Here is a 17,811-nt window from a genome sequence, read left to right on the forward strand (position 1 = left end):
TGTCCAGATCCCGTGTGCCTGCCAGAGTCATGGCCAAAAATCAGCTCAGCAAAAAAACCAAGTTTATCCAGTCAAAGCCTGTTTGGAGAAGTGACTTCAGGCCTTTTGGTCTGATCTCCACAGTCTTCACTCAAAGTTTCTCCACAAAATAAACTTTGGGCTCACTGGTTTTGTGTCTGTGTTTAAAGTTAACCTTCGTGTTTTTATTGGACAGTTTAACAGCAGCATGTACAGACACAACTGCATTCAACCAAAACCAGAGAGTCTCTGTAACGTGTGGTTTACATCACAGTGTGAGAAGAGGCTGCAGGTTTAAGGTCAGTGGTCAGTGCATCCTCAGGAGTCCGTCTTCACAGCACTGTGACATGCAGGTGTGTCCCAGTCACAAAGCTGGTGGTGCTTAGTCCTGGACGGATGAGAGTCGAGACAGAAATAACACAGGAGGCAAGAACAAACAAACATTTGTGTCCCCTGTATTTTTATTTTTTGCTTATTGTGCTCCCTGAAAGGAGCATAAATATTTTACAGAGCGAGAACACCAGTCTGATTATTTACAAGATATAATAAATGACGTACAACTCACAATGTCAGCTTGTTGTGTTTGGAGCGTTGGAGGAGGGAAAAGGAAACAACTACAGTCATGTTTGGACGCAGCCGCCTCGAATCTGACGTGACAAGAAAACAAACGAGCTGAACCTGTGGCAGGATGACAGGCCGACAGCCGCGGCAGAGATCCCTGTTCAACGCTGAAGCAGCCACACACACACGCGCACACACACGCACACGCACACACACACACCCAGTGTCTCCAACTTCCACGTCCTGTAACTTTCCACAAAGAGAAAAACCTAAAAGTTCTGCAGCAGCTCATTTAAACCTGGCAGCCTCCAACATGGCGAGCCCAGCTTCATTAACCCGTCAACATCTATCTGCACATCTATCACACCCCCAGCCCGCCCACTGCACCACAGCAGGACGGGGTCAACACACCTGTCTGCGTCTCAGGATGACACAAGGTGGTAAGACGACGAAATAAACACCACAGAGGGAGACAGATGAGCGAGGGAGATAACGTTCAGTCGGCTCAGCTGCTCCTGTGTCAGGAACTGACTGAACATTTCACACATCCCCTCTGTCCAATGTGACCACACAGATCCTGCCTCCCTCAGTCCACAGGTGGCACACTCCACAAAACTACAGCTGGACTTTAAGGGTTTAATCGACTCTGAATCTAATTTGAAACCTGCCTATGAAACAAGACTCTGCTCAGCTTCAAATTAAACCAAAAAAGCTTTAGCGAAAAACTGAAGGGTTCAGCCAACGAGCCCAGACTTTCCCTGTCGGCAGCGATGGATTTAGCTGCATCGCTTTAAACAGCCTGCGTGAGCCACTGGACATGTCAGACACGTGACAGGGGACAGGAGCAGCTCAGGTACAGCAGCAGGTGTGACGAGCACGTTGGTGCTGAGAAACCCAGACTCTGCTTTAGGTGCTAATACACCGTGGGAGTCAGAAGGTCTCACCAATGTGTGTCAGTCACGTGATATCTGTTTGACTGCAGGTCGATTCCACCACTGACTCGTTTCATGAAACACACAGTCTTGCATGAAGCACCACACTATAAACCCGTGTGTGTGTGTGCGTGTGTGTGTGTGTGTTTATGAAGGTAATGGCAGCACCAACTTTCTGCAGCCACTTCAGGTTCTGGACTGAAAATAACAGTGAGTAAAAGCAGCTTCTTCAGTCCCTTGAATCTGAAATCTAACAGAAAAATGCTCTTTCCCAAACATGTACTGGACTGAGCAGACTGGTTCACCACGTGGAGGGGGGAGGGGGGTGGAAAGGTGGAGGTTTGTGCGTATCGACTCAAGTGCAACATAAGTCAGGAAACGTGGAGAGAGACAGAGGCTGAGACAGGAGAGCCCAGTGTGAATAACAGGGGGCCGCTGAACGTGCCTGCCATCGTGCCACAGACAGAAAACTACGCGTGCCCGAGGTCGAGTCCGTCAGGTCAGAGGGTGGAGTGGTGGGCGGGGTCCGGGAGGAGACAGAGGAAGTGCTTGGAGGGTGTGAGGAAGTTGATGGTGGAGTTTTCTTAGATGGGCAGCTGGAAGGTGATGTCCACCTGGGCCTCTTTAGCCAGAGAGACAATTTCAGAAAGTTTCACAACCTGAGGACAGAGAAGAGTCTGATGAAACCATGACACTGATTCTGAAGGGTTAGACTTTAAAAACAGCTTGTAATTTATTCTCCCTCAGTGTTTTCTCAGTTATTTCTGCTGAGCTGTGACAGGAAACAGCAGCTGCTGCAGAGATTTTGATCCTCTCGTGTTTCTGCTGCAGCTGCTTTTTGTTTGTTTCTGTGCAATAAATCCCAAAGAACATGAAGTTCTATTGTTGACGTGTGAAGGCTCTGCCCACTACTTTAAATCAATGTTTAAGACTTTCCCATTTGCCTTTTTTTAAATTGGGAGGATTCATCATCATCATCATCTTTTATTGTTTCACCTTGTTCTGTTTGAGTTCATTCTGTCTTCTGTTTTATTTCAATGCTGTTTGTGTCTTTTGTGTTTCTTTATACACTTTGTGTCTTTGTTACAGAGAGAGAGAGATGCGTTAGTGTGTGTGTGTCTGTACCATCTTGGCCGCTTCGTCCAGGTCGTCACATGCGAGGATTTTCAGCGGACTGGCAGCGATCAGAGCTTTGGCATCATCCACTCTCGTCCCTAAAAAAACAAAAAAGTCAAACAGGCTGAAGATGCAAGACAACATTCACCTGCAGCAAACACACCACAGCTGGCTGTCGAACTGTGCAGCTGTGCTACTGTCACAGTGGCATTACGTCACATGTCACTGCAGCTAACCATGACTACGCGTCAACCTCACGTCTAATGCTGCTGATTCAGGGGGCTGAGGACGGATCTCTCTGGTTCCCGATGAGGGTTAGTCAGATCAACGTCTCCACTTGTGAACATGAACTTATGTAAACTCTGGAGCAGTTTGAGGTCTGACTGTGTTGACGCCGTAACAGAACCTGAGAAACATCAGCTCTGTTTCGGTTCCACAGGCTCAGAGTTTCTGTGTGTCTGCAAATTTCAGTGTCCTCTAAGATGTAAATAAATCAGCTTTAAAACCAGTTTTCTGTCTGTATATGTGACTGTAATAATCCCAGTGATCTGAAGTAGGAGGCTTCATGTGAAATATCCACACACCAACACTTTTATGCTGTGAAAGTCTCCAAGTCCTCGGAAAAGTCCAGGAATATTCCAGAAAACTGAATCTCCATGTAAAGTCTAACCTCAGTGAGGCAGATTATCGGTTCAACGGGCTCAGCTGCTGCAGACACACCTGAGCAGAATGCATTGTGGGTGCATAGCTAGTTGATGCGTGCTGTACCTTGTAACCGCACTACGATGGGGATCTTCAGGTCCAGGTCCCTCACAGCCATGATGATGCCCTGTGCGATGATGTCGCACCTCATGATGCCTCCAAAGATGTTGACCAGGATCGCCTGAACCTGAGTGACATGCCATCACAGACAAACATGAAACCACATAACACGAGACTAAAGCACCAAATGACGCTGAATCTTAGCAACAGGACGGCCGGCTGCTTCAGACCTTCATGCTGACTGCCGTTGGTGAAAGCCTTTACACGTTCGTACCTTTCTGTCAGAGGTGATGAGCTTGAAGGCCTCGGTCACCTGATGAGCCGTGGCTCCTCCTCCGACATCCAGGAAGTTGGCAGGCGTGCCGCCGTGGAGCTTGATGATGTCCATGGTGGCCATGGCCAGACCTGCTCCGTTTACTACAAACAGCAATGCCCCATGGTCAGTACCGAGCCTGATACAGCATGTGAAACAATAACCAACAAGGGGAAGTCTGGAGTTTTCTATTTCCCAGCACAGAAACATAGTTTTGCCACATGGCTGTACATGGTTGGACTGGAAACCGGACCACGAGGCTCATCCTGAATGTCCTCTGCTGAGAGTGTCAGACTGGCCCAGGCTCCTGGAAAAATCCTGTTAGATAATTTTGTTTTCAAAGGTACTGACCCAGGCAGCCGATGGTTCCATCCAGACCGATATAGTTGAGGTCGGCCTTGGCAGCCTGCTGGTCCCGGGGGTCCTCCTGGGTCCAGTCCCGCATTTCAAACACCTTCTCCTGGCGGTACGCTGCGTTGGAGTCAAAGTTGATCTTGGCGTCCATGCACATCACTGTTGACAGCAGACACATGACACTGTGGCATTAGAAGAAGAAGATCAACTTCCTGGCACCTTGTAGATTCATTCTGTTAACTACAGACTCAAAATCCTCAGTTTGAGATGTACTGCAATGAAGTACTGCGTGTACAGTTTTGAGGTACCTGCACGTACAGTATTTCCATGTTTTGCTACTTTATCTGGTATGTTGTTCCATTACTCTTGTCTGAGAACTTCAACATACTTTATATTCAAAATAATATCAAATCAAAAAATGAATTATGATGTTGGAAGTTAAGACGAGCCTTTACTGATCCCTGGGGGAAATTCATAGTTTTCCAGGCTGTGTACAAAGTAATAAGAACAATCTGCAACAAGCTCACCTGAAAACATCAATCAAGTTGAAAAATGAAATCTCTGCTCTCAAACTTTCCCTCAGTGACAACTCCTTAACCTAAGTGCTGAAAAAATGATGTTCACCAACATTGAGAAATTACATTTTCCAGCTCCTGCTACACTTTTCTTGCCTTCGCTTCTCCCATTATTCATGCTGAGAAACGTGATTTATGCATCAGACTCAAACCTATTTCTCTGGCCTGAAAACTCAGCTTTAATAAAAATACTGGGAACAACAACACTTGATGCTGAAGGTGAGAATCAGCCCTGACGTGTCGCTGTAGTTAAGTGTGTCTCGCTAAAGATAATCAGACATTAAGTCAGCAGCCACGCTCAGCTCTGTGAGGCTGCTGTGGTTTGAGCTAAATGCCAACACGCTCTTGTTTCTGATCGTTACCATGTTCACTGTATTCTAGTGATTATTTAAAGATCAGTTTCTTGTTGACATGAAATAAAAAAACAGCTGTGTCACTTTAATTGAAGCCCTCTGTTATTCAGACAAGTTTCTCTGCTGCAGCTTTTACGCTGAAAGTGTCTCCAGTAATTCCAAACTTGGCGGAGGTGGTGTGGGTCAGGACAAAAGGAGCTTGTCAACACATTCAGCCTTTTTCTTGGAGGAACTGGGATGTTTAATATCAAGAAAAAAGTGATTTAGAGTTACACTCCTGGCAATGTGTGTGAAAGTGGTATCTACATTCCCTCTACAATCTGTAATCTGGATGTGAATCTCTGGACCATCTACAGAAAGAACAGTCTGTTGAGACAGGGCTGTTACAGAAACAGATCAAAGTTTCCAATTTTCCTCCTTTTAAGGAAGTGAAGCTCAGAACCTCGTATCTGTGCATCAGTCTGGGACGTCTGTCGACTTCATTCTAACCCTCGTCTTTCTGTTCGGCACCTCTTCTATTTAAACCTGACAATTTTACTTAGATTAGCATTTCACGAGACAGAGCAGAGTGTGGATTCAGACATAAGTAACCACCTTCACATCGACATAAAGCGGAACACGTCTGACGGGGCTTTGGGTGGTAAATTTTAATCAAAATCATGTCTGGGTTGAATGTGTGGGTTTAAATCCAGTCAGACAGGCCGTAAGTAGAGACTGCAGACACTTTCCTGATACATGTCAGCCTGTGTGTGTGTGTGTGTGTGTGTGTGTGTGTGTGTGTGTGTGTACCGATGCCAGAGGAGTCCTCTACCATGGGGTTGATCTCCACCATGGAGGCGTCATACTTGATGAACAGATTGTACAGTTTGATCATGTTCTCCGCCGCCTCGTTGACCAGCGCCGGTGGGAAACCCATTTTCTGAGCGACCTGCAGCAACATCATCACACGTCACATCTCAAACACTGACAGGCAGCACCAATACACCTCACCTATTGTAACATACAGACACATGATAAAATAATCATCTACACTTTAAAGTCTTTTAAAGCAGATTAAAATTCATATTTTCATATTACAGAATATTTTCTCTACACTGAGATTTTTAGCAACTTTCCCTGCAGCTGTAAAAGCTGAGAGCTACTATTCATTAACGCCAGGAACCAAAGAGACCAGTCACATCTGCACACAGCTGGCCCACATCTTGTGCTATTGTCTCCCAGAGAAAAGAATCAGTCAAAGTTCGACAGAGTCACTTCTGTGTTTAGAAATGCAGCGAAAAAAACAACACTACAAGTAAAACCTGAGAAATTAACAGGGATCAATGGAGCTCGTACCTCTAGAGCAGAAACAGGGACGTTTCTACCACTGAACATTTACATTGTGCACTGATCTAAATCACTGGTCACCTCTATCCATACACAACAGCAGCTCTGATATGCATCAGCAGAGAAAAGCTGCAGATATTTAGGAGCATCAGTTCTACAAACATGGTCTCCACAGATAAAAATGAATACAGGAGTGAGGACACATCAATGGACCTCCATCTACTCAGAGAGCCCTGCAATCAGCACCTCTTCTCCCTGTCAGATATATCGAGCCCCTGCCCTCACTGACAACCAACATATTCAATATCCAGAGCCCAGAGCTTTGTGCCTGTCAGAGAGATGTCACACAACCGTCCTCACACACACAGAGCAGAGTGAAGGACAAAGAGGAGGAGCAGGAGACCACATTCACAGCCAACTGCAGCCCTGAGCTCAACACGGACTCAAAAGAATCAGCTGGTTCAGGTAACAACTTAGCTCATCCATGTGGAGCAGTGTCCACCTGATCTGTGTCGCTGCTGTTGTACATGAGGCAGATCAACAAACAGACTCTAAAACTGGCCCATCAGACTGGACCCTCAAACTGACCTGGATAAACCACAAGCTGGATTTATCACTTTCTGCAGCCGAGGGAATATTTCTAATTACATCTGAGTTCATCCAAACTGTCAGAACAGAAATGACATAGGACGATTATTCCCAGAGAAAATGCAGGCTGCTCTCCTGTCTCTGTTATATCTTATATCTTTGTTTAGGATCTTAAAAAAAAAAAAAAAAAAAAAAAAAAAGAAAAAACAGGTGGGAGGAATGAAGTTTGCTGAGAAGTGAAAGATTTTCTCTAGGCTGGAACTTTATTTGTGAGAAAGAGAATGGGCTTGTTTGGGCTTCAGAAAGAGTTTTCTCTGGGAGAAATGAAACTCGGCCCCTTGTGATTTAGACACAGAGCACACACAGCTTCCCTCACTCCTCTTTTTCGATTTCTGCTGCAGCCCAAACCACACAGCTGGAACATTTGGTCTGTTTTGTGACTCCTTCCATTTACTATTGATCGTACCTTGACGGCCTGCTCCATCTTAATGCCCTCCACAATGTCGATGGGCTCCTTCACAATGGCGTCTGGATTTTCTGCTGCAACATCTTCGATGTTCACGCCCCCCTGCGAGCTGCCAATCAACACAGGACCCTGTGGGATGCAAGAGAGGGAGGGTTACAGCGGCGCTGCAATTAAAAGCTGATAAACTGTTTCATCTGAGCCTGAAGAAAAACCTTCATTCACACACTAAGAATTAAAGAGAGAAAATAAGTCACAACCACGACTCAAGTTTTACATAAACCTGAGATAAACTCTTTTTAGGGCGATATTTAAGGATTAGATTTATGAAAACTATTAGTCTCACTTTTATAAAAGCTAAGATGAGTCTTCATGTGTCTCCTACAGAGTAAAAACCAACATTTCATTTACTGTCCAACAAAGAAAAAACAGCAAATCCTTAAATCTGAGCAGGAAAAGCACCTTCTGCATCCAGCCCAGTTTGTTAGTAAGATATAAACCTTTCACTAAAATCAGCCTCTGGTGAAAACTAAAACAAAACGTCTAAAACTACACCACGTTTTGTTAATGAACCTCAAATGTCATAGTCAAAACTACTGCAACTAATTACAATATTTATCAGAGTACTGCATGTGTACACAGAGTACTGCAGGTGTACATTGGTGCATCTACTCACATACTGTACTTCAGTCCATTTGCTACTCTAAGTGCTGTTTCCTGCCAAATGCAGAGCTACACATCCACTGTATTTAAATATTTCTTCTGTTCCCGGCTGATGTTCAGCACTTTCACCACATCCTGAGGGGATCGAACCACTGTCTCAGAGCAACAAGTCAGCTGCATTTAAAACGTAAAAGTCTCTATTATACTTAGAGCTGTGCTGCCACCTAGTGACGTAAATCTGTACATGGTGACTCAGCAACGTCAACAAGACACAGCAGCTGAGTCCAGATCACAAGAACCAACCGTGTGTGTGTCCCCTCACCTGGTAGGACCTCTCCATGGTGATGGCGAAGTAGTACTCTCTGCGTGGGTACCTGCGCTCGCAAATGAACACCTGGTTGCAGATGCGTCCCGCCTCCCCGGTCTGTTTGGTGTACAGCTTTCGACCAATCATCTGGGAGGAGATGTCGCGAGCCTCCTCTGGCCTGGGGGACATTTCAGAACAGGACTTTCACAGTATTGTACACAGTATTTGACAGTGCAGTATCAGTACTTTTCCTTAAGTACAGAGAACTTACTCTTCCACTGACAGCTGCCTAAATAATAACAAAACAAGGACAGTGTAATTACTGAACTACGTGCAGTTTGTGCTTATTTTAAATATGAGGATGTAAATGTCTGCTTTCATCCAGCTGCTCTTCACCGCTGATTAGAAACCTGGTCACATGGACACGTGGGTCCAGGAGACAACACCTACAGTACAACAGGATTACAACTTTAATGTTCAGTGTTATTGATGGGTGACTGATTACTGAGGGATGTTTGTGACATTAGATCTGAGTTTGATGACTTACGAGTAGACGATCCTCACGCCGCCCTTCAGTCCACCCTCGAACGTCCCTTTCCCTCTGCCACCAGCCAGCACCTGAGCTTTCACCACCAGGTCCTTCGAGCCTGACACGCCACACACACACACACAGTGTGATGTAAACTGTGATCAGACAGAAGGGAATACCTACAGTGGTCCAAACTCAGTTCAGTGACAGACTGTCAGAAATGAACTGAGGTCATTCACTGATCACCGAAGTCTCGACTTCAGGACAAACTCCTCTGGTTCTCACCAGCTGTTTTGTATGTTTCTAATTTTGAAGACTGACTAGAAGCAGCTGAGTTTTATGAAGAAACCTCTGATAAACGATGACAGTCGACGTCTGAGAGCGTTCAGGTTCGATCACATTTCTTGCAGCTGTTTTCGACGTTGCTGTCTGTGTTTCAACCCTGTAAGTTTTATCGTTGCTTCAGTGATTTTGGGTGTGTGGACCTGCGCTGTGACTGACGTTCAGCCACATCACCTCGTTCGTTCACAGTCCGACATGTGCCCAGTTTTTCTGCCATCACTGTGGCTGCACCCACAGCCCAGAATCACGACTTTCTGTCTGAAGCCAACCAGCCCAGATCAGCCCCTGCACCTCACTGTCTGCAGCTCGTACAGATCACAGCTGTGAACCTGCAGCTTCTTTATTAGGAGCAAACAGTTTGTGAAGAATCTGGTGCAAAAGTCAGAATGTCACAATCCATCTCAGTCAATAACCAATATCTCTGACCCTCCACTGCTCAGCTCATTTTCAGGTCAAAGCTCCAGGTTTTCACTTTCTGCTTTTCCCTCTGACACTTTACCACTTTCCTTTGGACCAGTTCAGCCTCAGCCCTGGACCTGAGCTGTTCACATGTCAGTAACAGCTGGAAACACGGAGGAGTCCCAAACTTTGGACCAGTGGTGTCGGTCCATCTAAGCAGATCTGCTGCAGACCTGAAGCCTGACTCAGCCGCTGAGTTTCTGCTCTGTGGCTGAGCGGAGGATCTGAGGACAGTGTACAGGTGTGTGGTGTCAGGGTTAGAGAACGGCGTCACCTGTCAGAGGATGCTATTACACAACTTCTTACTGTGTTGGAACGATGTAAGTGGAGCAGGAGGATGCTATGTTTAGATCGTGTCAACACGTGTCTCCACATACTCAACAGTCTCTGCTATTTAAAACCTACACACACGTAAAGGTCATGACATGTCAGGAAAGACTCGGAGTTGTGTTCAGGTCTATGAATAAAACCGAACTGTGTCTGCAGAGGCCGACTGCTCAGGGAGTCTGAACCCTGGCTTCAAATGTCTGGTCCTATTCCCTGATCAGACCGTTATTACAGTAAAAAGGTGGGAAACTACATAAATACAAAGAATCGAACATTGTTCTTACGATGATATAAACAGAGGAGAGCAGCCAGTCCTCACAGAGCAGAGGGGCTTTTGGACATTTTTGCAGTTATAGTTAACAAAACTGACTGAGTGTACTTCCTGTGGTCTGGGTGCAGCTTACCGATCTGCTTGGCCACAGCGTAGGCCTCCTCCGAGGAGCTGGCCACCATGCCAGCAGGCACCGAGATGCCGGCTTCTTTCAGCAGCCCGATGCTCATGTATTCATGTAGGGAAAGGCTCCTCTGCTGCTGGACCAGGTGGGGGGGCGGCTGCACATGGCCCCCGAAAAGCCCCGGAGAACCACAGAGGACCTGGACAAACAGTTGAACAGTTCGTTTATATTTTATAATTTATTTCACAAAATAAAAAGTGACACTAACATTTGAAGAAAAGGTTCATTTTTAAAGCATCATCGAGGCAGGTGCTGGATTCTTCTCAGACAAGAGATTCTGGACAATAAAAAGTCACGTGCAGTAAAAACAGAAGCATCTTGAGTAAGTTTCTCACTAAGGAGAAGTGTCTGCAGGCGGGACAACACAACCACAGTGAAACCACATTTCTCAACACACTGAATCAGCTGGACATCAGTCAGAAGGCAACCACAATCTGGGAAACTCACAGCTGATACCTGTGTTTACTCAACAGAGTCCGTACCCCGCCGTCAATACGGCAACACGCGGGGGGTCCAACACACTGGACCGGCCTGTCCTTGTCCAGCTGGGGCCACTGGTTTTTGCTGGTCAGACTCCAGGACAGCACAGACTCACAGTCACTTCAGCTCTTTCAATTTCATTTGGTGCTGTTGTCAGGTGGTGATTAAACTGTTTCCTTCACACTCACATATCCAATTGTTTACTTGACCTAAATACTTTAGTCAACCCGGATGAAGCCTCTAGGTCTTTAAAATACTCAGCTACAAGTACAACTCACAGAAAAACGCAAAATGAAACAACTCATCTGATCCAGTCTGGGGTCTGGTCCTATTGAGGCTGTGTCATCATCACAAATAAACAAACACTGGTTTCTACCAAGGCCTGACACCTGGACTTTTCTGGAGCTGCAGGGTTTGTTTGTGTGAAAGCAGCTGGAAGTTCTCTCCCGGTACCGGCCTGTCCTTGTCCCACTGAGGCCGCTGGGTCCACAGAACTTACCAGCTGGTCCAGCTCTGGTGGAGGTCACCGAGCGACTACTCCCGGTGTTCCGAGCCGGTACGCAGCCCCCCATACCGGAGACTAACCGGAGGCTAACCGGAGGCTAAGGCTAGCTCAGTTAGCATGTTAGCCAAAACAACAGGAACTCAATGAATGTCAAATTTGACCCTGGCGGTTTTGGGATCCGGGCAGTCGTCACAAAAGGTGCAGCACCGTCACACACACCTGCTCCGAAAGCCGAGGACCTTGGCTTCACCGTGGACACACACTCACCTTGGAAGCGGAGCTGATCGCGGTTCTGGCCCCCGGGTTTCTCAGGCCGGCCGTCAGACGGCCGCAGATCAGGGACGTCGCCATGCCTCCCTCTAGAGCGGTAGTAATTAATGCGCATGCGTACTGGTCCGCAAAGTCTGGTTCCCTCGACGCTGCCTTCAGAGACGGTCGGAAATTGTAAGATCATTTCGAAAGAAACGCAGAAAGTAACAGATGGGGACATAGCGGAACGTATTTTAAGCAGAGTATTTAGATACTCTTACTATAACCCTACTTTTAGATTCAGCTACATTAATCTAATAGCTTTTTAAAATAGTATGTAACGTTAAAAACCTTGTTACCAGATGTAAAGCAAACGCAGCCATTCCCAGCTAATTATTGCCTTAAGTGCCTTTAGACAGCATGTCCTGATAAAGCAGGGTACCAAACCCATGTTCCCTGAGGGCCACTGCTCCGCTTGTTTTTCTACTGTACCTGCCCTACCCACTGCTGATCACCTGAACCAGGTGTGTTCAGTCAATCAGAAGCTGGAAGATACCAATTCACTGTCTTTCCCCATTCCACCTTCATCTAAGATGGTATCTTCCAGCTTCTGACTGTCTGAACACACCTGATCCAGGTAAACAGAAGTGTGTAGGGCAGAGACAGTGAGAACCTGGAGGACCAGAGTTTGACACCTCAGTCATACGTTACATTTTTATTTTAACAACAAAAAAATAAAAGTTCACAAAGAGATCCTGAACGCAGCACAGGCTTGGCCTTTCACCTACATTCAGTCTGCAGATCTAGTTCTACTATAGAGTGAAGTAAAAGTACAAGATATCATAAAATGGAAATACTCAAAGTACAAATACATCGAAATTGTACTTAGCTATAGTATTTGGGCAAATATACTCACTTTCCACCACTTAGGCAGATTATTAGCAAAATATAGTCTTATAAGTTCTTTATAGCATGAAATCAGATTTGGAGCTAGTTTTAAACCTTATATACAAGTAGTTTAGTCCAGTGGCTCCCAGCCTGGGGGTTGGGACCCTCCAGAGGGTCAGGGGGTCGCCGCATGATTTGAGAAAAGAAGCAATGACACGGCCTGTTTGTGGGCTTCTCTCTAATGCTGGCTTTGTGTAAAGCTGAGGATAATGTGAACAGAAATGAAACCATGTGAGAAGTCACAGACCTGTCACAGTCAGTCACAAGCAAAACACAACAGGGAGTAATGGTTTCATTTATAACTGCTAACTAATTAGTGAAGCTGCCCGAGCTCCTAAACCACACACACTACCTCTACTCCAACAGTATTTATTTACACGACTCACTATGTACAGGCCTATTTACACACAGAGCGTCCACTAACAGTAAGGACGGACAGATGATGCTTTTAAACATGGGTCGCCTCAGAGGAAAGGCAGCAGTCACATGTACGATTTTGCTACTTTAGCCTCAGCCTGTGTTTTTTACATTAATCCTACTCATGTAGTTAGCACCTGTTCGGATCCAGTCTGTTTAACCTGTAGGGTACAGTCCACACCCCACGTGGCAAACTGGTGCAAACGGGCTGTAAGAGGAACAGCTGGAATAAAAATAAATTTATCTCACTAAAACATCTGGATGCTAAACACGAGGCTACGTTAGCTTAGCATCAAGGCTGGAAACACAGAGGCAGCTATCCTTAGAATTTGTACCAATAACTTTACATAAATAAGGTGGAGCCTTTAAGTTTGTCTTTAAATCCAAATCCTTCACTTCAGGACCAAAACAACATCAGAGCTGAAGGTTTCTGCTGTCCTGAATAAAGCTGTTGTAAACAAAGGTAAAGGTGTGAGCTGATGCTGCTCAGTTGTGTCCTGCCACTCTCAGTCCTTCAGTCGGAGTCACTGCTGCTGCTGGACGAGTCGGTCGACATGGCCTCCACGTCATCCTCATTCTCCTTGTTGTGGCCCGGAGGCTCCAGGCCGAAATCGTTGCCGTGGTGAGGGGGCAGCATCCCAACAGAGACGTCTGAGGACTGCCAGGGGTAGTGAGGTGTGAGGACGTCTGCGGAGACAGAGGTGGACATAGGGTCTGAGGACTGAGGGGGTGGTAGGACCTGACTGTAGGATCAAATCTGACTCGCAGCACAGTGACCATGGTTCAGTTCAATAGTCTCTCTGGTCTGTATGTATCACTAATAAAATGATGTTACTGTGCTTTAACAAACTACCTTCTTCAATATTTAGTCTGTCGTTAGAGAAAACAGTCAAAGTGGGTTTTGAACATTTTCATTAACTATCAGTCCACCTGACTGTAAATAGTGACGGTTGTTCTCAGCGTCTGGAGCTGGTTTTTGGAAACAAACAGGCCTCCCATTGCTGGTGAGGAAGAACCATGTGAGCCAGGTCAGCAGTGTGGCTCCCTGCTGTGTTTTTAATGGAACAACAGTGGAGGTCTACGGCACAGACCCATAAGCTGAACCAGGTTCTGGATTCACACACATTCATTGTTGCTGTTAGTCTCTGGATGGGATCTGGACTCAGTGACACAAAGAACTGATCATTTAATGTCCAGTAAGGACAGGAAGTCTGATTCCAGCAGGAACTAACTGTGTTAATGTCCTCACAAGTACCTGACTGAAACACTGAACCTGCCCTCTATGGTGTTTGCCTCAGTGCATGTTGGAGCTGTGACATCAGATTAAGGTCCTTTACTGAAAAGTATCAGTGGACCTTGGACTGGATGGACTGACCTGGTAACCTTCCAGCAGCCAGAGCGTCACCGGGCAGGTGTCCGATGACACCGTTGGTCGGCAGGTTAGCCATGTGACCCAGCATCCCGCTGCGCATTTCCAGGTCAGTGGGGTAGGGTCTGCGGGGATCACCTGGGGAAACAATGGATTGGAGAGTTAGTGGAGTCAAAGCTAAGCTCAGCAGGAAGCTGCTGTGTGGTTCCTACCTGGCACCCAGTTGAGAGGCGCACACACTGCGTTACTGGCACTGATTCTGTGAGCGTACTTGATGATTTCCTCTGATGAGATGCTTCCTGCACAGAACATCAACAGACCGTCAGACACAGAACCAGGGCTGACAGCCTCAGCGCCCATCAGGGGTGTAGACTCACCTTTCCTGGCTTTTTCAATGGATTTGAGCTTCTCCTTTGCCTGGTAAACAGCAGTGGCCTTAAAAAGACAGAGGGGGGTCAGGTTGAAACCAACAGAACCTGCAGTGATCTGTGTGACCAGGACTGGACCAGAGTCCATCAGGTCCAGCCTGTGAATGCTGCACAGAACAAAGTCCAGCCATCAAATTGTAAAATGTGACGTAGAAATATAAGACATAGACAAGTCTCTTATTTACTGGCTTCATAAATCAGCCTGTCCCTGAACGCACCAACATGCACTTTGTTCATCTCTAACAAAAGGCACAAACAGCACAAACTGCCCCCTGAGCTGTGGCTCTGAGGCCAGGACCCACCAGGATGTGCTCTGCCTCCTTCAGCTGCTTCTGCAGCTGCTGGATGTCGCTGTCTCTCTTCTCCACCTCCTTCTCCAGCAGCTGCATCTCCTGCTGCACCTTCCCCTGCTGCTGGGCCACCCCCATCAGCTCCTGAAACTCCCGGTCCCTCTGCACCAGCAGCTCCAGGACCTGAGGACCACATACAGGGAATGAGAAACAGAGCCCGGTACTCTGGTACTCAGGTACCCAGGTACCCCGGTGTTACCTGCGTGTCCTCCCCGGGCTGAGGCAGTTTCTGGGTCCGGGCCAGCGCCACCATCTCTATGAGCTCCCTGAAACCAACACACAGACGCGGGTCAGGCTGGGGTCAGAGGAGAAAGAGCAAACAGCAGCAGGAAGTTGACTTTACCGAGACAAAACCTCCAGATCGTCCAGCGCACACAGCATCCGCTCCTTCGTCGGTTTCTCCGCCACAGCCGCCATGTTTGCGCCCCGTTGCTTCTGCGCATGACAGGACATGACGTGTTGTGCCGTCATGTTCTTTGTCGAAGGTGATTGGCGGTCATCGATAAACACGCTAGTTTGTTTTGTTTGGTTGTTTGTGTCCACTTTAAAAAATCCTTCATTTAAAAACATTGTGGAAAAATGCTCCATTACATTGAATATTGTGTTATATTAAGAGAACAGGGCAGCACGGTGGACCAGTGGTTAGCACTGCTGCCTCACAGCAAGAAGGTTCCTGGTTTGAAACCCATCAGGGGCCTTTCTGTGTGGAGTCTGCATGTTCTCCCTGTGCTTGTGTGGGTTTTCTCCAGGTACTCTGGTTTCCTCCCACAGTCCAAAAACATGTATGTCAGGTTGATTGGTGACTCTAAATTGCCCATAGGAGTGAGTGTGAGTGTGTGAGGTTGTTTGTCTCTATGTGGCCCTGTGATGGACTGGGGACCTGTCCAGGGTGGACCCCTGCCTTTCACCCAAAGAGAGCTGGGATAGGCTCCAGCAGATCCCTGGGACCCTGGTTAGGACTAAGGGGGTCTAGATGATGAGATTCAGACTAGTTCAGCTTAGAAACATGACCCAACTTAACTCAGGTTCATTTAATTACAACATTTTATCAAAAAGAAGTTTTATGCTTTTTTATTTTAATTATTTTCAGGCTGTGATTAAATTTCATTCAAATTTAGCTCTTTGGATAAAAAGGTATAAAACATGTACCTGCAGTTTTCTCTCAGCTGCAAATGCAGCATCTTTATTTGAAGGCAGCTTCACTCACAGATCATGTTGCTGTTGTCAGATATTAGCCCTCACACCCCACAATGAAATGTCAGACAGCCCCGTCTGTGTGTGTGTGTGTGTGCTGCTATATCTGCCGGGCAGTGATGTAAATATAAAGAAATGTCAACACTATTGCAGCACGTCATATTTTTACTGATGCTGTAATGTGTAATATTTCTGTGCAGAGGCAGAGAGCAGCCATTTTATTTTTTAAACTTTTACCGCAGTAACATTTTAAACACAGTACTTTTACACAGTATTTGTACTCTGTGGCAGTAAAATGAGAATGTAGTTTTTTCTGAAGGTGTTAGCGACGTGACGGCTGCAGTGTAGCAGCCTTTACTCTGATTTCTTAACGTCATGGATGGAGCCCCTGACCCTCCTCCAGGAGCAGCACACACTGAAAACCCTGCAGCTGTGTATGATTGTTTTTGTCTTTATGGTCAGTCAGTGACAATATATATGTATTTATCTGTCTATGCTGGTTCTGCATTGTCTCACATCCCTCTTGATTTCTCAGTCCATTTGTTTCTTCCATGTGTTTGCAGACGTTTTGTGTTTCCTGTGATGGGTTTGCATTGTTATATGTGCCTGAGAATCTATTTTAGGGCTGTTTTGCAGGTGAAAACAAGTGGCCCTCTAGTAATCCTTGCATGGTCAAGGTGACCCTCCATCAGTAACCACCTGGCCCATTTCCCATGATCACCCACTTGCGAGGTCCCCCTAATTAGAGCTTTAATCAAGAACAAATTTCCACTGTGATCGGATGACATGCAGGCTGAGCACCACAGTGACAGCTGATCCTCGGCTGTGATAAAATATTCACACTGCCGGTCAACAGTTCAGGGTCACCTCAGCTGTTCTAAAATGTCTGCAGTTTCCTGTGATGTCTCGGTGAACTCAAACAGGAAAACAAACATGTGCAGGTGAAAACTCTCCAGGAGCAGCCTCACACCCTGTGGCTGAATCTAATACTGTTGGCACAGACAGCACCTGTTGGTGTTGCACCTTTAGGTGTCTTTGCTTTCCCTCTTCACCTGCAGAGTCTGGAGACTGAGCTGTCGTTCCATCATTTGGTCCAAATAATGGACCCCAGTCTTTTCCAACTCTTCCTTCATACATACAGTTTGTTGGAAGGACTCTGGACACCTGGAGGAAACGGTTTGCATCCATTTCCAAGGTTTCATTTCCCTCTATTGCTGCAGAAAAGATGGAAGGAAGCCATCACTGCATCTGACATTTCCTTTCACGTTCTGCTTTTCTCTGACACTTCATCACTTTGGACCAGTTCAGCTTCAGCCCTGGACCTGAGCCGTTCACACGTCAGTGACAGCTAGAAACCTGTGGGTGACCCAAACTTTGACCAGTGATATTTGTCCCTCTAAGCAGATCTGCTGTAGACCTGAGGCCTGA

At 46.5% G+C, this 17,811-nt stretch overlaps 2 protein-coding genes across 2 annotated transcripts; both read right to left on the reverse strand.

Moving 5' to 3' along the window:
- Positions 1 to 461: 461 nt before the first annotated feature.
- Positions 462 to 11,827, reverse strand: sucla2 (succinate-CoA ligase ADP-forming subunit beta). Its single transcript, XM_026296085.1, has 11 exons — positions 11,696 to 11,827; positions 10,393 to 10,582; positions 8,879 to 8,978; positions 8,347 to 8,509; positions 7,365 to 7,493; positions 5,774 to 5,912; positions 4,054 to 4,215; positions 3,664 to 3,806; positions 3,396 to 3,516; positions 2,637 to 2,725; positions 462 to 2,170 (listed from the first exon to the last, which is right to left on the reverse strand). Exons 1-11 carry the CDS (start codon positions 11,777 to 11,779, stop codon positions 2,096 to 2,098), a joined length of 1,395 nt encoding a protein of 464 aa, XP_026151870.1. The 5' UTR covers positions 11,780 to 11,827; the 3' UTR covers positions 462 to 2,095.
- Positions 11,828 to 12,377: 550 nt separating this feature from the next.
- med4 (mediator complex subunit 4) lies at positions 12,378 to 15,634 on the reverse strand. Its single transcript, XM_026295582.1, has 7 exons — positions 15,533 to 15,634; positions 15,389 to 15,455; positions 15,142 to 15,312; positions 14,789 to 14,846; positions 14,624 to 14,710; positions 14,418 to 14,549; positions 12,378 to 13,729 (listed from the first exon to the last, which is right to left on the reverse strand). The coding sequence occupies exons 1-7, from the start codon at positions 15,604 to 15,606 to the stop codon at positions 13,557 to 13,559; spliced, it is 762 nt and encodes a 253-aa protein (XP_026151367.1). The 5' UTR covers positions 15,607 to 15,634; the 3' UTR covers positions 12,378 to 13,556.
- Positions 15,635 to 17,811: the final 2,177 nt, after the last annotated feature.

This window comes from Mastacembelus armatus, chromosome 21 (genome assembly GCF_900324485.2).
Source record: "Mastacembelus armatus chromosome 21, fMasArm1.2, whole genome shotgun sequence".
Lineage (NCBI taxonomy): Eukaryota > Metazoa > Chordata > Actinopteri > Synbranchiformes > Mastacembelidae > Mastacembelus > Mastacembelus armatus.

What these genes read in the sequence shown, in the direction of transcription:
- sucla2 (XM_026296085.1), bottom strand. Translation starts at nt 11,779, where the DNA reads ATGGCGACGTCCCTGATCTGCGGCCGTCTGACGGCCGGCCTGAGAAAC. An exon ending in GGCGTGAGGATCGTCTACTC is followed by an intron (nt 8,510 to 8,878) that starts GTAAGTCATCAA and finishes AATGTCCCCCAG; the next exon opens with GCCAGAGGAGGCTCGCGACA. An exon ending in TCATCACCTCTGACAGAAAG is followed by an intron (nt 3,517 to 3,663) that starts GTACGAACGTGT and finishes CATGTCACTCAG; the next exon opens with GTTCAGGCGATCCTGGTCAA.
- med4 (XM_026295582.1), bottom strand. Translation starts at nt 15,606, where the DNA reads ATGGCGGCTGTGGCGGAGAAACCGACGAAGGAGCGGATGCTGTGTGCG. An exon ending in AGCCCGGGGAGGACACGCAG is followed by an intron (nt 15,313 to 15,388) that starts GTAACACCGGGG and finishes TGTGGTCCTCAG; the next exon opens with GTCCTGGAGCTGCTGGTGCA. An exon ending in CATTGAAAAAGCCAGGAAAG is followed by an intron (nt 14,711 to 14,788) that starts GTGAGTCTACAC and finishes TGTTCTGTGCAG; the next exon opens with GAAGCATCTCATCAGAGGAA.